Consider the following 25,148-nt stretch of genomic DNA (forward strand, 5'->3'; position numbering starts at 1 on the left):
GCCAGCCCTTGAGCATCTGTCGGTGGTGGAGCTGGAGCCCAGCAGATGCAGGTCAGCGGTTACTCCTCCGAGACGGACCCGTGGCAAGTGAGGGACTCTTGGTTCGGCTTCCAGCAGCCCTCAGCGTATGCCATAGCTGTGTTTGGGTTTGATTTCCCACTTCTGATTACAAAAATAGGGCTTACTATAATAATAATAATATTAATGATACAAAATAATTATTGTCATTACATACCTTTTGGCAAATTGTTAACACAAAGCAGCCCAAAAGATCCTATTGGATTAAAAAAAGGTGACGATGCACAAATGTTCAAAAAGACAAAGTCTTTGTTAAAAAAGAAGGAAAAACAATCTGCAAATGAATGCATTTCTGTAAGGCAACATGTTACCTTTAGTTTTCCATCTAGATTTAGGTCAGGTTCTGTTGTTGTTCAAGAAATTGTTAGAATTTGGTTTGCTTGAGCTTATCAATGTGGTAACACAGTTTCAGCGCGGGTCCCAGTTTCAGCCCCAGGTATTTCATGATCATGTCACTTTTCAGCAGCAACAAAGCATTGCCATCAATCTCCTGGATTCAAAAGAGAGAAGGAGAATCAAAAAGTGTTCCCCCCCTCCTTCCAGTGCTGCATCCTGACATGTTAAAGAAGGTGAATCGGAAGCAGCATGTCTCTTAGAGCTAGCTGAAATGTCATGCATTTTGTAATTCCATTGTAAAAATTGAAGTCTGAGGTATGACAGAAGGAAACTCTAAAGGAGGGATTAATCAAATAGTACTTTTTATTCTTCCAGGAGCTGTAAGGTTTGTTGAGGTTTTCAATTGCTTTGCCATTAAAACATGAGGATTTAAAAAAAAAAGGATAATCATGGTTGCTCTAAGCCCAGTTCTGAGAAAAGCCAGTCAACCTTGAGAGAAAGGAGTGAGTGATGGAGAGAGGGAGGGGGATGCGGCTTCATCACCTGCAAATAGCACACCTCAATTCCAGCTTTGTCCCTGTCTATCTGCAGGTTTCACATGTCCCCAGTGCACTTGCATCCAGTGATATATGTATATTTCTTAATTTAAAGGCAGTAGTAACTTGCTGACTTTATTGCATTTATTAATAAAATTTGTTCAAATTTCTTTTAACCATCATGTAAGTGGAGGAAATGACCACCAAGTTCAGTTTTTTACCCCAGACCTGGTGGCCTTTTGAAACCACAAAGTAGCTTGGGTGCACAAAATAAGGCGGGCTCTGTTTTACTATGGACTGTAAAACGCAGAAGCATCCAGCTACACTGCCCTTCCTCGGACCCTGAGCTTGTACGGTTTTTTTTCAACTATATTAGTGGATCTCTTCCTCGGACCCTGAGCTTGTACGTTTTTTTTTCAACTATATTAGTGGATCTGCTAAAAAGTGGTACCCCTCCTCTCAGTCTCCACCACATTTACCTACCGGGACCGTCAGAGCTAAAGTGTCACGAGCGCTATGTGTGTGCGCATAGATACACACTTACGCACACATACTAATGCTGTATATATTGTATCCTGGTTTTGATGGCCAGATCTTTCCTCTGTGATCCATTACCTACTAATTAAGCAACACTATGGATCCTAATTTGCCCTGATCATTATTATTCCATTCAGTAGGTGATTTAGCTGATGAGCAGTTAAGGTCACCTTCTGATTAACTCAATCAATTAATGCTCTTCATTTTGCAACCCCCACTCTATCCATAACAGAAATTCACTTCACCTTCCCCATCTCCTTCCCATTACTTTAAGGACACTAAGGGAAGGTAAGAGTAAGTATTACATGTAGTTAATATTTGCATAAGAAAGAAAAACAAACTCCTGGAACTGTGGTGCCACAGGGCAAAAACAGTCAAGGGTTTGGTGCGGAGGCGGCTGTTTCTAAATGTTGAGTTCAGCATTTTAATATTTCCTTTATTATTATCGCGTAGGGGGAATGGCAAGAATATGCCCGAGGGAGCATTAATATCCAATAAATATCCCATATTAGCCATTTGCCTGTGCAGATTGTTGGCTTGACTTCCCTACAATATTGCCATGTCAGCCCTTTTAAAAAGAAGGCTTCTATAGCACCATCCCCAAATCTGCAACATCCCCACTGGAAGATCTTGAACCAGATCTGAAGCTGGTAAAACTCAGTGCCATCGGTGCAATTAGCTTGTTTCACATGAGCTGAAATCTAACCCACTGCAAGTTAAAATATTGCAGATCGTTGCCATGTTCCTGTAGGGGAATGAACACGGCAAATGCATGAGCTGCGAGGCCATGATACAGTGGGTGTAAACATACATACAGCTTCCACCTGCGAGAATGAGTATGGCTGTGGTTTTGGCAGCTTCTTGCAGCACTTGTTCTGAGGATGCTCTTCAAAAAGCAGAGTAGCCCCTAAACAAGCCCTGTGCTGTGCAAACAATTGCCCAGGATGAGGCTTTTAATGAGAACGATGAAAGTCCCCATCTTCATGGCTGTTTAAGCACCTAATTCCAAGTAAAATCAAAGGTTTCAGGATCTATATCCTGCTTGGAATACACATATATCTCACTTTTGTATTCTCCAGTCTCATGAACAGACACCCAAGTAAGGCCACCACCTGCAACAGGAGTGCAGCAAGTGGTCAGTGCCCAAACACTCGAGAGGAAGGTCTAGAGGAAGATGCAGGCTCACAAGCCTGATGTCTAGCACTGGCGGAGACAGGTTGCTATTTGAATAAATTGGATTAATTATGTTAAACTCAAAGGTGTTTGTCTCCTTCATACATGCATTTGCCAATCACTGGCCATACTTAAACTGTCAGACCATAACATTGCTTCAATCCCTTCCAGCTTGCGTTTTCTACCTGCTAATTCCCCGTGTACCGCTTTCGCCTCCTCCACCCCCCTTCCCGCAGTCTTTCTACCAGGTCTTTCTTGCTCACTGCACAGGGCTTGCCCGCAGTGCCACCGCGAGATCCCTGCCAGGCCACCGGCTCCTTTTGGCTCTCCTTGGCACACATCCCTGCCAAGGGAGCAGGGAACGGCGGAAGGGAGGTAGTAGGCAGTTTCGTGATCTTCAGTGGATGCTCTCAGGAGCCACCTGTGACAAAGTTCCTTGGCAAGAAGAAAAGCTTCCGCTGCTGGCAGGAAGAGCAGAGACAGGGCCGGTCATCCTGCAGCGCCTGCTGCATCAGCGGAGGATGAGGGCTGCGCCTCCTCACCGCACACCAGGACAGGTGGCTCCGGGGACTGCAGTCAGCACCCAAATGGATTAATAGAGTGGGAAAGCCCACCGCCCGTGGGCAGGGTACCTCTCCTAGCCTTTTCTTCCCCGCCCAGTGTCATCGCTCAGAAAACACTGATTGCCGGTGCGGCAACTCCAGGTGACAGCTGGGCCCAGCCAATGACAGTAAGTGCTTCTAAGTAAATTATGCACCTGCTTCATAGAAAGATTGAACATACAGGAAGATATGGCTAAGGTTAATGGACTAATCACTTGTCTCTCACCCCTGGGGTCTCTGTGCTAATCCAGCTGAGATTTGAAGGCTGAAAAATTGCAGGGACGTACATAACTCAAAGGCATAATTGAATTGAGTCGTGTGGCAATCTTACCCAGGTTCACACACCTACGGCATATTTTACAAGGAAACCAATGGTAAGCAGAGCCCATAGGCACAGGGGGATTTCACACAGGATGACAGTGACCGTCTTTAGTGGCAATTTAGCTTGGTGGCTTTGGTCACAGAGCAGCTGTGGCAGCATATCATGCTCCAGTGCAGCTGGCCCGTGACTGCCTGGCTCACGTCACTGCCCTGTTGCGAGAAAAAAGCGTGCTGTGCCATCCTTTGGTACAAGTGGAAACTAGAGAAAACCAGTGCTTTTGCACCGTATGTATTTACAAGATCAACGTTAAACATCTACTTTTCTTCCAGATGTACCGTCATACCTGGCAGACAATGGATGGCAGGTCTCCCTCCCTGCTGCACAAACCCTTCTGATAGTCTCAAAAACTCATGCTAAAGCAAGTTCCTTTAAACTGGTCAGTGGCTTGTTTATGTGCCTGGTTACCCACCATACCCAAGGTAGACCATGTTTTCATTATCAGCTTATAAGGCAAATGTGCCTTCTCTGCAGAAGGCCAGGAAAAGCAGGCTGGCACCTGAATCGTCATCACAGGTTTGGTCCTAGCACCACCGTACCCACTCTGTGGTTTCCATCCCGCCAGCTTCCCTGCAGATGGCAGATGGCCTCCACACCTGCCTAGGGTGAGCAGACACCAAGGCCTGTGTTCCTTTTCATTTTCCTGTGCTCCTCAGTGATCTCTTCTCCTCAGAACCTGGTAGCCCTGCATCCAGGGTGTAGGTGGAAGCCCACTGGTTGTCTTCCTCAGCTCTTGCCTGCAGACCCACATTCCCACCCATCCCTGCTGCCCTATGGGCAAGGAGTGGGACCTGGCTATCAAGCCCTCTCGTTTGCTTTGCAACCTGAGGTGCTTGATCAGGAGTGGGGGCTCGGGAGCTCTTCTTGTTTAGACCTAGGTCCAGGCATTTACATCCAAAGCTATGACCTCCAGCTGAACACAAGCGAGTCACTTTTAGGGTACAATCCATTTTCATAGCCAGACTGAATTGATCAAGGACGATGGATGAGGAGGAGAATGCTGAAGATGCACTTAGATACATTAGTGCCAACTCCATATACAGCAGCAGAACGAGGAACTTCACCTCAGATATGTGTTTACAGTCTTTCCCTTAACTAATTAAGGATAATATAATTTCCACCACTGGAGATTGCCTAGCAAAAGCAACTATCATATTCTCCAGTGACTCAGCAGGTCTGTTAGATTTCGTTATGTAGTTACATAATACTGTGGGGAAAAAGATTAAAAGCTTGCTGTTTTGGGTTTCTCCTGCTAAATATCTAGAGACACATAAAAAATGCTCTTCAGAGAAGAATCATAGGTATACTGGGAAAAAAACTGTCATCGAGATGAGGCTTTTTTGTGCCAATCTGACAATGAGTAATGAGCACCAGATCCTCTGTGCTTTCTCTTAGGCTTAGCGTAGAAACAATTTATGCTGGTGTAGTTGGGCACAAATAGTGAACATTTTCTGAAGACTTTGTTAGGGTCTCTCCCCATTGAAGGATTAGTAGCGTAGCGTAGCAGAGCAGAGCAGAGCAGAGAAAAGAGAAGAAAAAAGAGAAGAGAAGAGAAGAGAAGAGAAGAGAAGAGAAGAGAAGAGAAGAGAAGAGAAGAGAAGAGAAGAGAAGAGAAGAGAAGAGAAGAGAAGAGAAGAGAAGAGAAGAGAAGAGAAGAGAAGAGAAGAGAAGAGAAGAGAAGAGAAGAGAAGAGAAGAGAAGAGAAGAGAAGAGAAGAGAAGAGAAGAGAAGAGAAGAGAAGAGAAGAGAAGAGAAGAGAAGAGAAGAGAAGAGAAGAGAAGAGAAGAGAAGAGAAGAGAAGAGAATAAATAGAATTTCAGTAGGAAGGGACCTGTCCAACTGCCTGACCAATTCAAGGCTGACCAAAAGTTAAAGCATATTAATCATGGTCATTGTCCAAATGCCTCCTAAACATCAACAGGCTTGGAGCATTGGCCACCTCTCCAGGGAGCCTGTTCCAGTGTTTGACCACCTTCTCAGGTGATAAGTGAACATTTCTTCAGCCCAAACCCCCCAGCAATGCCAAACACCTTGCAGGGCCCTGCGTTCCACCTGGCTGAGTACAAACACTGCCCATAGCAGCCAAAGGCAGCTCTGGGGTGTGTGTGATGTGTCCTGGGACTGCCCATGCACTTGGCTTTAATTACCCAGAAATGCTAAAGGTAGCCTTCTACATACGTGTTTTCTGAAGAGCTCCACGTGGGGGCCTAAAGCGAGAGGGTCTGCATCCTTCACAAACCATACCACGTCATCCACCGTCCACGTCAAAGGATTCCTGCTTGATGGCCGAGCCGTGTCTTGTCGGTCCGGTGAAGGACTTGAGGCTGTGGGTACAAAAAAGCCCACAACAGCGTATTACAACGGCTCACAGCGTTTTCCCTCGTTTGTGAGTGTGCGGTGGTACGGCAGCCTCACTGCGCTCTTGGACATCGGACCTGTGTGTGCAAGTATCAACCTGAGGTGGTGGGGCGGGGAGAGAAGGGGACTTGGAGCAGTTTCTGGTCTGACTGTTTCTTGGGAGACACGATCCCAGCTGGCGAACTACGTTAAAAAACATGAAACCCTCAGGTTCCTGCTGGGGAAGGAAAAATGTGCCAGCTGCCAGGCTCTTAAACCTAGCTGCCCCTGCTGTCTGATCTGCAAGCAGCGGGATCTTGGCTCAGGAAGACACCACCCTCCCACCTGGAGAGAAAGCGCTTCAGCAACAAAGGAGTTAGAATGCGAAGGCTGGAGGATAAAATCGGGATTTAGCAAATGAAAGTTTTTTTCCTTCTCATTGAAAAAGTCAGGCTTATCTTGCAGCTTAAGGGAAGGCTTCTAGTCCACATCCTCCTAATCTTAGGATTTCACGAAGCTGATGGTCCCCCATGAATACCTATTTGGAAAGCTACTAAAACACGCGAAGATGAACATTGCACATGTGACTTTTTAATGGTGTAAACCCTGGATGATTTAAGGTCACTTCGGCTTGCTGTAGCTTTAAATCAAGTGAATAAAGGCACACTGGAATGAAAGTGCATTTATGTTTTTATTCTTAGTCTCCACAGAATTATAAATCTCAGCCTCCACGTGAATATAATTTGCACCCCCACTTATGCTGTTTCACTATTACAAGAACTATATTATGCTAGGTTACAGGGAAGCTGTTTAAATTTGTTTATATCCACACCAGGCAAACTCTGCATTAGCAATCAGCGGCACACAGATCTATAAAATGTTACTTGCCCAGACCTCTTCATTTCATTCCATTTAAGGCTGAGTTTTTAATGAGAGAGGTGCAAATGGTAAGCAAGCAGGCGCTACAGAAGACAGAAAAGGAAGCAGAAGAGTGCAAGTAGGGGGAGACCACAGATATCTAAGCTGGAGCCTGGAAGATCTCCAAGTAACCAAGAGGGCAATCAGAGCTGCTGAAGAGAGAAGAATTGAGCTCTCCAGAGAAATGCTGAGCTTATAGACACAGATGAAACACATGAGAATCACCATGCGTGACTCAAAACACGATCCTAATGCGTGTGAGCAAATGTAGTGGGCTGGGCTTGTGGCTTGTGTAGATTGTCATTCCACCGACTTCAATAGAGCCATGCTGATTTATACGAGCTGAGGGTCTGCCCATATATGCACAATAACGGCTTTATGTGCATATCGCTCCTTTTTTTCTTGCCGCCATGCTCATCTCATGGTGTCATCTAATGAGGTGTATTTTGCAGTTATGAAGGATGAACTCCAGTAAGCAGCAGTGCTATGAATGTGCAAATCTGGTCGATGGGCTTCATAATGGGATGAGATGTAAATATCTCATTAATTACGCTCTCATTTGCTAAGTCACTGTTCTGGATATAAAGGACAAGGAATAGCCGCAGGTCCTCTTAATTAGACAGCGAGGATTGGTGTTTGTATGGACTCAGGCGACCCTGGGCTCCACTCACAGAATAAATGCGATACACAGTGGTACAGGCACCATCTGGAGCCTTTGGCATCAAACGATGAAGACAAAGAATGCAAAACGAGCAGGGTAATCTTGGCCAACCCCTGGATCATCAGTAACGTCAAGTAACGTTGTCACGGACAAGTGGGAGAACTAAGACTTGTCTTGGAGGCAGCGGGGGCAGTATTTCTCCTCTGCCGGATCTGCCAATGGTCTGGGTGCTGGCTGGTGTGTGGAGAGGCTGCGCACCCCAAACCAAAGGTGAGGGATAAAACTAGGCTGTCGCAAACCAGACGGAAAATAGAGCGGGGAGAAAAAGGTTTGGCTGTGCCCAAAGGATTGCAGAACTTTCTATGCTGCTGCCATAATGCAGTTGTGGTAGATGTTGTGTCACTGCTGAGGATGACATTTTTTCCCTTAAATTCGTACGAATGTAAGGAAAGCCCAGGGGGCTTAGCCTGGGATTCACATCAGGCACAGAGAGAGCAGCCCCTGGCCCAGTGACTCCTGCCCACAACCCGCTGCTTCCAGAAATGTCAGGAAAGGGCAAAGAGGAACTCAGAGCGGTTGGGAGCCTTCACAGGTATTGGAAATATCTGTAGTAAAAAGAAGAGAGATGAGAAGAAAAGGTTGAAATGACAGGGGAATTCTATTCACTCCTTCACAATGTAGCAATCAATAGCATAAATCTGATTCTTTTAAAGACAAATTTATAAATGACCTTTCTAAAGAGACTGCATGGCTAGAACTCTTTCCAGGCCCCAGCAGGTGAAGGTAACCCTTTCAAATCCCTACTTGAGGTATGATATCATAGTACAAACCCAAGATTTCTGTATAGACACTAAGTCTTCAGAGATTGTTTTGTCTTTATTTACCTACCTAGGGTCAAGTCCTGGATTATCTGCTGCTTTCTCATGAATTAAGATGTGGTTTTTAACTTGCGTGTAAGGGGCCAGCTTTAAACATTGTTAGTAAAACCGGGATACTGGCAGCTTGCAGACAAATGTCTTGAACACAGTTCATAGCTGATGAGCCTGGAAACAATCTGTTTTTCCATCTCTTTTACAATGTGTTTTGTTGTTTAATTTACTCTGGCTTTTTAACATTGTAGTTTACACATTTATGTGTAATTTCCTTATTTATAAAAGAATCTAAATCGTTTCATGTCCGCACAAAGGCAAGGGGTTTATGTTTCAATAGCATCACTTTGCTGAAAGATTATATTAAGCACAAAAATGTTTGATGGCAGCAGGGCAAGTACTATACATTTTTTCTCATCTGAAGGTATTCACACTTAACCTAAGAATTAGATAAATGAGGAACTCTCATGTCTCCCGGGTATCCTATGCCATCCTGTCATCAGAATTAATCAAGATGATAATGAATACTCAGATTACAAAGAGATGGGAGTGCTTGCGACCAATAATTATTTTTAGAGATCGTAATCTAGGTCAAATCCAATTTCCTGTTTTTGACAGGTGGCAAAAATTTGTCAAATTAATGGAATGGGTTATGGAAATTTAGGTAATCAGGGGGAAGCACTTCCCCCTCCTGCCTGAAGCGGTGTCAGGGAAGGAGAGTGAAGAGGTTCCTCTGCAGGGGAAGGTCTCCGGGCATCCCAGTTGAGACCATTGTCTGCGCAGAAACAGCTGGAGATACTGGGTCAGTGGCCAAAGACCAGTGAAGCTGATGGAAAGACATGGCCTGGCTTGGTCTGAGCTCTCATCCCACGCAGATTTTTCTCTGCCCCCCACCTCTGGCCTCAGGACCTTCCTGAGAAGGAGGATGGAGAGAGAGACAGCCAACAGCCAAACGGTTGCACTGGCAAGACAAGGAAATCCGATGCTAACATGGAGTTAAACCTGTGAAAGAAGGAAAGATAAATAACAGACTCCCTAAATATGTTCTTGGCAAACAAACAGAGCCCAGAGGGAGTATGGTCATTGATAGATAAGAGCGGAAAGGGAGTGACAGATGAACTTTAATATTGCTGCAGGCCTAAATGATTTCTTTGCCTCAGGGGAAGGGGGTGGGAATGAAATTTTAAAAGGTTCTCTCTGATTGCACTGGAGCAGATAATAAGGAGCAGCAGATCCACTGAAACTAAGCAGAAGGAGCAGACGCTCAAAGGCACAGAGAAACGGGAATTGTTTGGAAAAACAAACCACCTCCCACTATAAGCAAGGACAGGAGGAAGGCTTTGTAGGAGACACTTCCCTGAAAGTCTAAGGCACACCAAGAAGGAGAAGAGGCACCAAAAAAGCAGGCATGTGGGAGAACACAATAACAGTATTTATGGGTGTGGAGTGGGGTTTGATAAGCCACACTGAGCAGAGACCTCTGGAAAGAAGACTGGGATTGGCACGTCGGCAGGCGCTTGCAGGACATGCGTCTACCACCTGGTTGGTGGCCTCAGCCCCGCAGTGCGGCTGCTCCCGCTCCTGGCACGGCACGTGCTGCGTGGGGATGCAATGTGGCAGGCGCTCCTCCACCCACGGCAAGAGCAGCCCAGCACCATCAGCATGAGATGCTGCATGGCCTGGCGTTAAACATTTATCTGCACTTTTCTTGCTTTGCCTCTCTTTTGCAGGGGCCAGGGGAAATAGGCAGCTCACTGGATACATCAAACTTTTCAGGCTGTAAATGTCCTCAAAAATTAACTGTGTTGAACGGCTGTGTTTGCCGAGGACGTGGTACCCTGAGCCCCAGGATGCTGTCAGCAGCTCGTTTGCCGCAGCCTTGGGGAGGTGCTGGATCTGGCCCCCGCAGGGTGCTTGCAATATTATTCTGGAAAAAGAGAAACTTCAAACCTTGCGCCTCCAAATGCTTTCAGGAAATAAATGTATTAACAAGCAGGATTGCCTCTTCAACAAAGGCCCTTGGGCGATAATAATTAACTGCTAATACAGGATAATAAAATCTATATAAAAATAACAAGCTACAGGGCAAGGTTAAGGTTATTGTATTGTGGTAGAACATGCAATTCTTCATATTTGGAATAAAGGCTTTGTTTGTTATGTAAGCAGGCTTGGAAAGGTTTATGATGTCCTTGACTATTACTTCCTTGATTTAAGAGCTTCAATTTGGCAAATGATGACAAGAAAGTGCATGTTTATCTGTTAGCAGCCCCAACTGGCTTTCTGAAATAAGACGGGTTTTTTTTCTTTTCTTTGGAATTTTTTAGCATAATCATGGAGAATTAGGCATCAAGCGTCCAATCGCATTAATGAGAGCTTTGAGGTTTAATCTCATCCATTCCGCTTGAAAGACATGTTCTGCTATGCACTGAGGTATGTTTTATGGTTATGGGGTTTTCTGTGATATTTGCCCACCATGATAAATAAGGCAAGCTATTTTTCAAAACTATCCATAAATAAAGAAGATTGGTTTGAGGTTTCAGAGAGAAATTCTTCCTCCTTTTAATGAGTCCTGCCCATTATAAGTATGCAAACTGAGGGGGATAAGAACAGAGACTGGCACGCACCACCTACTCATCTTTACTCACTTACGATTCAGCAGCATATAAATTATCCCTAGAAAGAGGAAAAACACATGCAGAAGCATCGTAGTGAGAGCAGATATTCCATAGACCTTTGCAAGAGAGATTTTGTGACGACTGTGATCAAACAGTGTGGCTGCACTAACGCAATTGGAGAAAAATGTGTATTTCTGAAGTCTGGGATTGCCAGTAAAAGTGGAAGCAGCAAGGTGGGTGAAAGTATGATAGCTGGGAAGAAATACAGCCTTTAATTTTAAGAAGGAGTGGACAATGTTTTGTAGGACTCTACAGTGGGAATTACAGCGTTACAGAGCTGATGCTACCGCAAACGGAGTTGAAGAGGAAACCAGGCCATGACTGGAAATAACACAGTTTCTTTAATGCTAGAAGTGATATCATAATGGATCTGTGGGCACCTTGATTTCATGGATGTCACTGTGTTGCCCATCACAGCCACTGGAAACTGCCTGGCTGTGTCAGAGGGCAATTGTCTCTCCTCTGCCTCAGAGGACCCAGCTGCTGCCACGGACTGCGGGAGACACTCTGCTGGAGTCTCCAGAAAGCAGCTGGGTGGATCAGAGGGAATGCAATGGGTGGTGGTGGCACAAACTTGGAAACCTTGACAGCAAACTCATCTCTGTGTGGGTTTGTGTGTACCTTTATGGCAGACCCTAATCTGCAGCCAGTGATACCAGGACTAATAAACTGTCAATAGTTGTAAATAAGCAATATCAACAAATCAATAACCATTTTTGTGATGTTCACTGGATGATTGCCAGTTTTAGGGAGCCTTTACTGTTGAGCTGGTCTAATGACCCAGAAGTCCCAGAAGAGCTAGTCTCTGCAAGTGTCAAATGCTTGTCACATTAAAAAATGCTCAGCAGTGTTGGGGTGAGTCCTGTTACCCCAAAGTATCATATGCAGCAGCTTAAAGTCACTCCTAACTGCTTCAAAGACACCCAAATGACACAAGTGCCTGCCTTGTCCAAAAGCAATCTCTTCCTCTTTGCTCCTCAAAGTGCTTTAATATGTTTCCAACTAGAGAAATACAGAAACCTGCAAAGCCTGTTGCATGGCCACTCTATGACCTTTCTGCGGGTTTGGTTCTGGAAAAAAAGACATGCCAACTTTCAGGCCTCCATTTGGTGAAGATGGCAGATTTTCTGCTAAGTTATAAGAGGGACGTAGCTGTCTCCTGGAGCTTAGCTTCCTGCCTCAGGACCATGCTGAATTTTCTCAAGATGTTGGCTGAGACTGGGAAACAGTGGCATTCACTGTCAGAAACAAGAAGGGAAAGTGATGCAGCTGCACAAGCCTAAGGAGTTTTGATTTCAAGCTTCAGTCCCTTGAACTGATTCAAACCCCTGATACCATGACTTTTCTCCACACAACACATTTTTAAGCAGGCAAACCCTACCACAGTGCTTTGTGGATGCTGAAAATGCACAAAGAATTCAGTAAGCCGCTTGGTGATTCAGGGAAGGAAAATCTATGAAGGGTTACTAGATATGAATCCACCTCTTCTGCTTCAGGAATTCCTTGAGCCACAAATTTCTGAGGGCAGCGAGGGTACTGGGGAAGCACCACCATCTCTGCACTTATCTCTTTCCTGGGGGGTGTGCTGCTGTTTCACGCGGGAGACAGGACATGAGGCCAGGCAGACCTGTGCTCTGAACTGCTCTGACCCTTCCTATGCACTACAGAGAGATAACGACTGATCCTAAGCAGAATGATAAAGGTTTTCAAAGCAAGCAAGTAACAACATTGTTAAATCTTGGCTCCTCGTGCCTGCCAACTGAAAAGCTTGACAAAAGGGTACCAGTTCTGCTAGGAGGCTCTAGGGAAGCAGTGGGAGATGGGAAAATGAATCCTGTGCACAGTAAGCCTCTTGTCCTCCAGTACCTGATTATGCCGACCCAAGAGGCACTGAACACGAACTGAAAGAAAGGGCCTTTCATTTCCCTTTCTTTGTAACAGAGGCCCCTGGTTCTTAGTGACAACCTTTTACAAGTTGTTTGCAGCAGTACATTTCTATACTATCCACTTCGCTTTGAGTAAAGTTGACTCTGTAAGTAAAGAAAAAATAATGATGGGAACCAATCGCTTATCTGTGGCCTGTGCGATACAGGGGTAAATCGGGGAAACGAGCGTGCAAAAATAGTAACAAAGTGAGCGACGGTTTTGGGTAGGTATTAAATGTTTAAGAAGGCAAACTTAGATAAACAAAGACATACAAGAATACATACTGGTAATACACACTTTGGAAGAATAATATTCTAAAATATTAAACAGTGAAAGTTAAGGAACTTAATACAGGCGCTGGGGAGGTGAGGGATGTGAAGGAACTATGCAAAGATCTGTGGCTACAGAAAAAGGCTCTGGAGTATCTGCTAAGCAGGAATATGCAGAACCACTTGCAGTTTCCAGGGCACATGCAAGGGCAGAAAGACAGTGTAATGAGCTAGTGGTAGACAAAGGGGCTGGGAGAACCAGCCAGGTTTCTGCAAATACATCAAGGTAAAAAAAAAAAAAATAGAATACTAGAGTGACAGTAGATTCCATTAATATATGAGGAAGGGAAAGAAATTAATGACTTAAAAATGGCTGAGACACTCAACTCCTTCGTTAGATCTACCTTCAAGATGAAAAATGCATAAATGAAGTTTGAATAATTAGTAAGGGGTGAAGACACTGTTGGAATCACTACTGATGAAGGCCTGTTAATGGAGAACTTGGAAAATGCAACCAAAGACAAAGCTAACGGAAGTTCAGGGAATTAGCTAACCTGTTTGATGAACCCAGGTCATTCTAGAGAAAAGAAAATCATGTCTAATAGGGAATATGGCTAATGGGCAGAATGACCGACCCAGCAAATGTAAATCCTAGCAGGGTAACTGGACAAGAATACAAAGAAAGAGAAGAAGGAGAATTACTGAGTGCAGTGGTTCCCATGGCATCCCTTGAATTTGCAGATAAACTTCTGACTTTGCTCCCTGGAGGATAAATTGAGTCTTGAGCAGTGAGCTGAATGATTTCTAAAAATATAGGTTTTTCTGGGCAGTCTTCTTCAAGCAAAATTTGTCTTGGTTCATGATTAAAGGGGCAGGATGGGCCACGCAGCTGGGAAGGAAACCTTTTGCTAAAATACTTCGAGGTAGACACCAATATTTGGGTTTGTTCTGCATCATGCCTTGTACACAGCTGGTGTCACACAAGTAACAGGTACCTGCCTGTAAGCAGTACCAATCTTTGGGAGGAATACCTTATGTATTAATATTTATATCTGTAAGTCGATAATAACAGTTGTGATTGCCACATGATTATACATAATACATATGTTTACATAATTAATAACAGCATTAGCAAATATTCACCTTTTCACTTAATGATGAACAGATTGATTCTGTGTTTACACAGGCTATTATTTCTCCTTCTAAATGGAGGGGTGAGTGATCTGGATGAATGTCCACCCAGACCCATCTCACTAACTTCCCTGACAATCCTGGAGTGAGTTAAGACTCCAGCATGGCACCAGCATAGCAACACACATTGATAAATGCAAGATGTTATATTACCACTTCTGTTTCCTTCAAGATAAGTCCCGTTCCTTGTTGGGCTGGAGGTCTGATGCCGCAGGCCAGTAGTCGAGGACCCCCCCGAAGACATCTGGGCAGGGTGATGGCTACAGGAGGAAGAAGAGCCTCCAGCAGGACGCCCATCTACAGGACTCTGCCGCGTGGCATACATGGGGCCCATGCAACTGAAAGCAGAATCGGCGGGATCCACGCTGTACCGCTTCATGTTCGCAGGATCAGCCAGGTAGTCCTCAGGTATGACCGTTTCTGCTCAGGAAGCCAAGACACAAAAGAAACATCAGCAAAACAGAACCGATTTTAATTTAGCCCTTAATTTTTTTTTTTTCCAAAATTCCCTTTTTTTGTCAAAAAGTTTAACTCCATTTCCAACTTTCTGTACAGACAGCTGGCTCCAGGAGGGATCCTTAATAAATAATGAAGGAAAGCACGACCACTCAGAAGTCAGTAGAGTCACAATAGGGAAACTTTGGCTTGACATGACTCATCCATGTCAGCTTACTACAATATTCTCCATGAAGTCCTGGGACACTGACTGGCAGGTCCCTTTTGCCTCGTGGTGCTCCCTGAATACCACTGAGACTGGAGGGTTGTGCAGCTATTGTTTGCTCTGTCATTCAGTGAAAAACATGAAGCTGAAAGGAAGAAGGCAGAGGAGGACAACAGGACAGACGATTTGTTGGGTTCATAATGCCTGGCAGCCAGTAGAAGGCAGTGCAGGTAGTAAACCACAGCATTCTGGTTGCAATTACCAAAATTAATCAGAAAGTATCCTCAGCTGCAGACATCCATCAGGCCCGGTATCCCGCAGGAGAAGAGGCTTGATGGGTGATGAGCACGCCCAAGGTTTATCACAGGCAGAGATGAGCAGTGAGTCACTCGGACCTGGCGCGGTTTCAGACACCCTTGCCAGCATCACGGACGACTACAAACCATTGCCCTGGTTCCTTTCCTCTGTGTTGCACTTTGCACACCAGTAGGAGCTGAATACCTTGCTTTTCAGATTCCTCCCAATCAACCAAATTTTGCACTATTTTAGGGGTCTAACACACAGGCATGAGGCAGGTCTAGCCCCAAGTTTTGCAGCACACAGATTTTTTAACCAGTTCCCCTCAGACCTAAATCCAGGCCTGTCTTGCTTTGCTCTCTGGACTGAGACCTCCATGTCTATGTCACTGTCCTCCTCTCATCAGTCCCAGTCTCCTCCCAACAGACCTCAATATCCAAGCTCCTTCCCACTTGCATTTTCTGTCTTCACAAAACACAGTCAAAGCTCCTCCTTATTCCCACTGCCATTGTCCCTGCAAATCCAGCCCCGCCCTCAGCCAGCCCCAGGACCCTCTCCTCCACCACCACTGGAATACAAGCAAAATACCTGGAAGCCTCTCTGAGATCTAAACCTTCACATAACCCCTACAAATACTGGCAACCTGCACTTCAGAGATTCTCACTGTCAGTGGGTGAAACAAGGTGTTAACATCTGGTGGACAGGGAGCCCTTAGATTAGGAAAATGCCTCTCGTTTCCCCATGATGTTTCTCTGAGCTGTTGAAAATGCCACTTTCCTCATCGTGCATAATCGCCCTCCAGAGACATCTGAGCAGGGGGAAATTTCCCCCGTGGTGTCACACATCTCCTTCCCTGCCTGAGCAACACGTCTCCTGACATTTTGTGTAGCCTCATTGAGTAACAGGAAGAATTTATGCTGTAATTTATGCTACAAGACCCAAACCCCATCACTAATAGATGTTGAGGCTGTATGTAATAGAGTTCTCCTTTTAATTTACATTTTTACTCTTTTCCTTTGAAAAAAACCAAACAACCCAACTTGGCAGCTGTGTACAGTAGTTGATGTTAAACAAACATGATTTAGTTTGACAACTCACATACTCAAGAGTTGTGCCATGCCAACATCCTGGCTCATGTGTCAAGCCACAGCACAGATATTTTTTTACATGATTGCCTGGCTTTTCATTTCCCTGCTGCTGTCTTTTAAAACTTTGTCCCACTCTGGGCCAAGATTGGACTCACCGTAAGGCACACATCAGATCTGAAGGACAGCTGTAAATGTGAAGTTTCTTCTCTTTTGGGCACTTGCCTTTACAACTGCAAGTAACTTTCTTTAGCAAGCCTTTTTTCCCCTTAGATAACCTGGATTCTTCCAGCATGCATTCAGGTACCCTGCTGCTTTCTGCCAGGGCTTTCTGAGCTTGATCCTCACACAAATACAGATAGGGTGTAATTAAATGGAATTCAACAGAGTTCAGCTAACATAACACTAGCATAAGAGAGATGGGAATCAGACACTCTGAACCTTTCTCCCTAACCTCCAACAGATGCCAAAATTGTATAGCAATTGAGCTAAATACCTTGCTTTTCAGACTCCTCCCAATAAACGAAAGAAAATCCAATCAAGCCTCCTCATTCAAAGGAATTTAATTACTGTGTAGAACACTTGCAATAAAAGCCTCTTACGCATAAAGAAGACAGCTCTTTCTGCAGCATCCTGCCTGCACCGCATGGAATAATTATGCCTCTTGTGAATCATTACCTCTTTATTCCAGGAAAAGAACACTCTTTTAATATGATTATAACATGAAGAAGACACAGACTATCAAAACAACAAACAGCACATTAAAATACCCTGCTAAATAAACAGCATACAGCTTTTATTACTATGGATATAAATTACTCTAAAATTTGTGAGAGGACACCAGGGATTTTTTGACTGATGTCAGACTGTCTCAGTAGACTGTATAAAATAAGACATGTGCGAGTGAGCTCTTCCCATGGAAGGACACCCATGAGTTGTTTACGAGACTATGATGAGGAGCCAGACACTGTCAGTTCTCTTCCTGACCCTGCCTAAGACTCTTTTTCTGATCTAGAACATCTTATTCCACGTCTCTGCTCTGGGTTCCAAAACGGGACTAGTGATGCCTATTGCCACGGACCAAGCAGGAGCCTCCATTCATTACTGTTTGAAACATTCCCCAGTCAAAGTCAATGTGGCAAGAGCTCATGTGAGGGTTCCAGTGCCCCTTACAGTGACACAGGTGGCAGTGGGAGGGACAGGCTCCACTGTCCAAAAACTATCAGAAATTGTGGAAGCTCTTGATGTTCATATTTTTCCAGTTTCTTGTTAGTTTTTTACCACAGAGAAGCTGCATAGGTTGGGGCTCTGCCAACGATGCGTATGAAAATATCTGCATTTTGTAAGCTCCCAGAAGGCCTTGTAGAGTGTATGGCTTTCACAGCTACTAATCCCACTTCGGCCAATTAGGGAAAACGTGTTTTCTAAGACAATAAAGAAAATATAACTCTCTATTGAGGTTTAAAATGTAACTGTCTCATAAATCTGTAGCTTAGCCCTACTGTATGCTGCCGTCCTTCTGCATTTTATCTTCTAGGTAGTCAGCATAAAGTCTCACACTAGTGAGAAATTAGTGCACAATGTTTTAAAGCAGGATTTATGAGAAAGCTGCTTTGGGACTTTGCTTTGAGCACAGTAGTCTCCATTACAACTGAGATGCTCAAGCCATTTTGGCATAGTTTTCCTTTCCATTAATGGTCCACAGGCCACTGAGTTGAAAAGTCCAAGGCTGTTACATCCAGCACACGTCAAAATGCAGCAAAGAAGGAGAGAAAAAAATACCATCTCCTTTCCCAGTTTTAAAATGCACATTTCTTTAGCTGAGTTTCCTTAAAGTAGCAGCCTGTATGGTTCCTAGCCAAAATCCTGAAGATGGGTCAGTGTGCTGGTTTGAGTTGGGATAGAGTTCATTTTCTTCACGGTGGCTAGTATAAGGCCATGTTTTGGATTTGTGGGAGAAGAATATTGACAATGTACTAATGCTTTTAGTTGTTGTTCTTCTCTACAAGAAGCTGGGAGGAGACACAGCCAGGACAGATGACCCAAACTAACCAAAGGGATATTTCATGCCATAAGATGTCATGCTTAGTATATAAGTTGGGGGAGGTCAGCCAGGGGAGCTCTTGGAGTGCTCTCGGACCCTCACGGGCTCTCTCTCTCAGGCTCTGGCTCTTGCTGCTTGGGCACTGGCTGAGCATCAGTTGACAGGTGATGAAGTTGTATCAGTTGGGTTTTTTTCCCATTGCTGTTTTTCATTTCATTACATATTATTATCATTAGTAGTAGTAGTATTTTTATTATTATTATTGATTTAATTACCTATTCTTAGCATAATTATTTTATTTAATTTGTTTTAATTATTAAATTGTTTTCATCTCAACCCATGCATTCTCTTACCTTTTTTCTCTGATTTCCTCCACCAAGGGAGGGGGAGGTGAGCTTGAGTGCTGACTGGGGCTAAACCATGACAGTCAGCTGAGAGTTAAAACAGCATGAGAACCTGCAGCTCACATCCCAGCTCTTCTGCAGACCTCTGGATTGACCTTGATCAGGTTGTCCATCACCTCTGAACCCCTGTTCTCCATTAGGATGCAGCAAAAATACTTGCTTTGTCTCTCACCTCTGTAACGTGTCAAGTTTTTTGCTTCAGCAGTAGCTGTATGCCACCACAGCACGCCACATGGATGTATACTGCATGTGTGAATGCAGAGCACATACAGTGGACCTTTTGTAGCATCTGGGAATGAGACACTCGAGAAAGACAAAAAAAAATTATGCCTCCCATTGTGCATTAGGAAAGCAAATGACAATCAGTTCCAAGTCAAGTAGGAAGTGAAGAGTGCATACCCCAGAAAGATGATCCTTAGCTGATGTTTTCCTGAGCAGATCTAATTTCTCACTTTTTATTCTTTATCTTACAAAAAAAACCCAATCAAACTTATTCTGATGAATGTCTCCTGTAGGTAAAAGCTCTTTCTGCACACTAAGTACATTCTCTTGTCTGCCTTCTCTCCTCTCCTCCTAGGCCAAACACGTCTTGTGCTGCTTTCCTCACATGCTGCTGCTCCCACAGCATTTCTTGTGCTACACCCCTGTATCCCTTTGCCTGTCTTAGGGTCCCTTCCCTTATACCATCCTCCCTCCCCCCAGCTCCTCCCTCTGTTTTTCCTCATCATCTCTTCTTACTGCTCCTTTCATCATATTCCCACCATCTCAGCCTTGCTCTAACACCACTTTCCCACACCATCAGCATCACCCTTTTCCCATTTTGCCAATTATTTTCCTATCTCCCTTTTCAGTTTTCCTTCTTCCCGCACCACAGACCTGCATAGCTGTTTCTTCCCTAAGCTGTTCCCCATCCATCCATCCATCCATCCATCCATCCATCCCACACTTCCATTCATTCAGCTTTCCCTTTCCTGGTACCACCATGCCTTTCTCTGGGTTCATCCCCAGCTTGGACAGGAGAGACCAAAGCTGAGGTAGTCAGCTGGGACCGGGGTCCCCCTTCCCAGTTAACAGTCTATGTCTTGCACAGCTGTGGAGTGGCTGCATCCAGCTGAAGCATCTGGTGCCCCAGGCGGGTCACCAATGGAAACCCACACCCCCATCTCTGAGAACGCCAGACACTGATCCCTAAACCAGGGAGGTCCTCTTTTACACACCGGTACCTTCCTGAGACAACTGCCCTTCCTTCTAGGCCAATACTTTTGTGTCATTTCATAACCTTTTACTCACCCCCTGCAATGCTTGATCATTTGTATTTGCTCTAATTAAATTCCCCATTAACTTATTTTCCTCACAGTCAATATAGACTTCTTTCTTTCTTTTCTCTGTCCCCGCTCTTCTTTTTTTGTAGTGTCTCCTATTCCTCCTATCGTTTACTGATGGCCTTTGCCCTCTGACCCTTCCCTGTACCTTTTTAAGTGCAACCATATATTTTCTATAATGGGTTGACCAGATGTGAACTCCATATTTTAAGCAGCATGATATCATAGCTCCCTCAGACCTCTCCTCTCCCACAGCCAGGGCCAGCCTTTTCTCATCTCCCAGTCATTTTGAGAGGAGCCAGCCACAGTGTCAAAATCCTGTCGAGAGACTCCTTGTATGGTTTTATTTTATAACTCCTGAGCTTGGCTCCAGCTCCCCGAACAACGATGGCATTTGCCCTGTCTGGGAGGCAGTGGGGAGAGAGTGGGAGGAGACAGTTTTAGGCAGCTGAGGAAGTTAGAAACCCTGCATCTCAGCCTTTATGGAAGGAAAATAGAAGTGGGGAAACACAAAAAGCAAATGTAAAACTGCAGAAGGAAATATTTCAGGTGAGTTTAACCATCAGTTCAATTTAGTCTAAGCTGGAGAGGGAGAGAGCAGATATCTAACGGTGTGAAAGATATGCCTTGGTTCTGAATTTCTATCTTCTCTTTTCACATCAGCTCTTAAAAGATTAAAAAATAACTTTTTCTGTGTTTGCCAAACAGCCTCACACATTTCTGTCCAGTCAGAAATGGACCATAGACCTTATCTTCCTTGTAGCTTGAGCCTGCATGCATCTATCTAAAGACAAAAGCTTCCTATGATGGATTAAGACTTTCCAGCTCTGCCTGCTGTGATTTACTCTGGGATTACAGCACCAGCCCATTCCTTTTAGCTCCATCGCCTGTCCAGACATGCAGCACAATGAAAATATGATGTCACCCCTTCAGCAGGCATTTCTACACCATGTCAGCACCACTCTGTGGTGGACGCATGGCATCCCGCACAGCTGGCCAAGGACCGGACCTTTTCCACACAAGCCCATGGCTGCCACAGTTTGGCTGGACAAGGAAAGCATTGCGGGGAGCAACATCTGGTTGTGGCAGCAAAGCCGAGCTGTTCACCAAGACAGAGTGGCATGGAGACATGTCCCTGAGGAGCCACTGCATCCCTGAGAATGCTGCAGAGAGGCAGGCAGCCCAGGGCATCTGCCAACAGCAGTTCAGGGCTGTCACATCTGTGTTTTTCATGCTATGGGATAACTTCTGCATGGGTTATAGGAACACACAATTGCATCCACGGAGGAGAAAAGAGGGGTACTAGTCAGGCAGAATAGGAAAATGTAAATAAGCCTCATCCACTTGTTAGTGTAAATATTATGAACATTGAAACCCTGGTCACACTGTGGAGACAAAACCTGCAGTGAATTCTCCAGGGTTTAGCCTGAAGCTTTACTGCACCATGTATCATCTCGCTGGGTCCTAGCTGCTAAAAAAATATTTTGCAGTAACTGAAATGCCAGATCCTTCAAGGAAAAGATGCCAGTCAGTTAACATCAAGAATCTAAATTTTTTAACGTATTTTCCAAAATCCAATGTTGTCCTGATTACAGGGACTTCAGCATAGGCATTTTTTTTTTATTATTTAAATGATTTCCCTTGAGTGTCTGCAGCCCGGACAACAGCCACATTGTGTTTAATGCAGTAGAACCAGGGAATGAAACCGGCTGGGAACAGATCAACATGGTTTTATTGTCGAAACAGAGTAAAAGGTAGAGCAAATTCACAAGCTAGCTGCTGACAAATATGTTAGATTTAATAATAAAAGGTGCTGGTGTGTATAAATAACCCATTGAGGATTTTTTTTTTCCTTTTAAGTGCTTGGGGATGATTGAGTAAATGTCTTGTGTTTCAATGGAGAGGTTTTAGTCCTATCTTACAGTGCAGGCAAATTGTTCAGGCACTGCATACCCACGAATGAAGGCAAAGGGATTTCAACGACATAGGAATCCAGCCTTTAAAAAAAGTCTTCCTTTGGTCTTGTGCTCCTGATTTCAGACTTGCTCCTCCTTTCTCTTCCCTTCTCCCTTGCCTTTATGTTACACCAAAGTGTACATCATGAAAAGGAGATTTATCGGGGTTGTATAGTTTTGTTTCTTAGCACAGCAATAGTTCTGCACTGGCAGAGGGAGATGGGAGAGGCTGTGATCAATCTTTTCTGCCTCCAGCTTCTAGCAGTACCTAGAGGGGCTTTTCTATCCAGGTAGTTTATAATGTACTCCATAAGCTTATAAATCAGCATTGATAAAAGTCACAAAAAGCTGTACATAGAATAGACTAGATGATAATGACTGTGTTATTGGAGAATTTCAAGGTGTTATATACTGGAATTCTCTGCAGATGAAGTACTGAGTGCATTTCTGTTCTGCCTCCACCACGATGAATTGCCCTGAATTATGTTGCTCAGTACGGGCTTAAAATATTTAACAGCAATTTTTTGTTAGAAAAACAAATAATCTGAGACACGAGAAGTGAGATGTCTAGAGAAAAGTGCAGTGTGATGCAAAATAAGATGCGACTGCCCATTAATAACTAATAATCTCATCCAGAAATTAGGTGGAGCACCTATAGAGCATGAGCCTGTGCATGTGTTTATACATATGTATAAGATCTTTTATAAAGTCCTTGTTTCATTTCTCCCTGCCTAGCGCTGCAGCTCAGCTGGATTTGCTGATATTTATTCTGGAGTTTCTTCTGCCATATAAATGCAACATAGCTGGACCCTAAAGCCTTAGTTTCCCTTCACAGATCCTTCTCCTGCCTTCTCTGCTGCTGCTTCTGATGTCCCTGGCCAATCTCAGCCCCAGCAGTTCAGAACTCACTAATTCCCCTCTCTTGGGTCTTTTTATCCTCTCCTCTCCCTATGATCCCACAGAGCCAGTTTCCTTCACACCCATGTGCTGCACTGTGCCATACCTACAGGAAGGTGGGCTTGCCCTGGGACCTCATCCCAGGACTCACCCCCACCCTCACTACATTTCCTTTAAATTTGGCTTCTCTGCTGAAGTCTAGCAAGCCAATGCTGCCTTTTTGTTTAAATCACTTCTGTAACCTTTCCTCTTCCATGGAGAAACACACCATAAAATACCTGATCCCCCAAAACGCTGTTTGCAGCTTGTTTTCGATGAGAGATGGGGACGTACTTCTCTTGCCCCCAGCTGCGGGTGGTGCAACCCCTCGCCTTGCACCCTTACATTCCTCATTGCTGCCCGCGGCCAGCACCGCCCCAGTACAAACACCAAACTGCACATCACTGCCAACCATTTGCTTCCGTTACTCTCTTAATTGCTTTACTCTCCTGCTCTACACTCATTCTGCCAACAGATGAATGTTCTTCAGGCAGATACTGTGTGTTACTATGTTCTGAAAGGCACTTTGATGTATTCTGTATAATTACCACAGATAAATAGGTCCTAAGAAGTTGGGGGGCACTGTTAATTAAACAGGGGCCAAGCCTTTTCAAGAATAAAATGGATGTTTTATTGCCATGGAACTAGAAATGTCATTGTGTGTGGGTTTCCATTTATGTTGTAGTGAACTGGAGAATGACAGAGAAAAACAGAAGGTAGATAAAGACAGATAAAGGAGGAAGATCCTTTTAATCTAAAAGGCTAAAAAGGAGAGCAAAGTGAGGGAGGAGAAAAACTGAGCTGAAAAACTGGAGAACATCCAAGCAAAAATCAGTAATGTCCCCTGAAAAAGATTCTGAACCTGCTTTGAAACTTGTCAAATGGAAATAGCCTAAACACAAGACTCCCTTTTCCCTCCCTTTCAGCTGGCTCTGCTTCCTCCCATGGAGGTGCAAGCCCAGGCCCTGCCATAGACACCACATACCAGGCAGTCCCAGAAGCAAGGGCCCTCTCCTCCAGAAACACGAGTTCTTCTCTCTTCCAAAACATTTATTGTTTTGTCTTTAACTCAGTGAGTGCTGGCTTTCATAGAATCATAGAATCACAGAACGGTTTGGGTTGGAAGGGACCTTAAAGATCATCTAGTTCCAACGCCCCTGCCATGGGCAGGGACACCTTCCACTAGACCAGGTTGCTCAAAGCCCCATCTGCATGGCTTTGCTGACTCTCACAGCCCTCTCCACTGCCACAGCCAGTCTTTCTATCACCCTGGCTGCGACTGCAACCCAGCAGCAAGGAGCTACACACCTAGATGATCTTTAAGGTCCCTTCCAACCCAAACGATCCTATGATTCTATGATTCTAATTGCCCATGGGTTTCACAGACTATCAGGGCCTACACTGACACATCCCATGCAGTCCCCAAGCGATGTTACCTAATGTGGCTTGGACTGGCACAAGGTAAGGATCCTGAGGATCATCTTTATACCCCCTCACATCTATTAAAAATCTGGTGGGTCATGCTAGCTGGTGAACCCAGCACTTGGATGGATGGTAGGGTTTTCATCATCCGTTACGCCTTGTGGCCTGCTGATCTGACTGCTAGAAATATGGGTTTATTTGGTCACAGGTTATTTGTATCAATATTTGAAAAGTTTAGGAATGGAAATTCCTGTTTCAACCTTAATTTCAGCTATTTAAAATCAAAGCCCAGAATCCTAACTTCAGACATCTCCTAAAGGTATCATATAGCTCTATGGAAATGTCTTAACCAGCTAAAACAAGGTTAAAGCTAAAACTAAAGCTAAACCAGTTACAATCACATCATTTACCTGACCAGGGCTCTAAAATAGTGTCCATGCCTCCTCCATGTGACTGCTCATGTGAAGCTTGAATTAAATGATTATACCAAAGGGTTATTTTTTCTGTAGCGGATATTATCTCATCCATCATGCTT

At 44.5% G+C, this 25,148-nt stretch overlaps 1 protein-coding gene across 1 annotated transcript in view; it reads right to left on the minus strand.

The window, feature by feature from the left end:
- Window positions 1-442: 442 nt before the first annotated feature.
- The window catches only part of SCML4 (sex comb on midleg-like 4 (Drosophila)), a 44,180-nt gene continuing 19,474 nt past the window's right edge, over window positions 443-25,148 (minus strand). The window contains exons 5-7 of the mRNA XM_010157887.1: window positions 14,641-14,907; window positions 5,820-5,965; window positions 443-568 (exon numbers count right to left, since the gene is read on the minus strand). Of these exons, the coding sequence (XP_010156189.1) occupies window positions 443-568; window positions 5,820-5,965; window positions 14,641-14,907 (539 nt within the window). The remainder of the gene's footprint in view (window positions 569-5,819; window positions 5,966-14,640; window positions 14,908-25,148) is intronic.

The sequence above is a fragment of the Eurypyga helias genome, unplaced genomic scaffold (assembly GCF_000690775.1).
Source record: "Eurypyga helias isolate BGI_N326 unplaced genomic scaffold, ASM69077v1 scaffold5468, whole genome shotgun sequence".
In the NCBI taxonomy this organism is placed as follows: Eukaryota; Metazoa; Chordata; class Aves; order Eurypygiformes; family Eurypygidae; genus Eurypyga; species Eurypyga helias.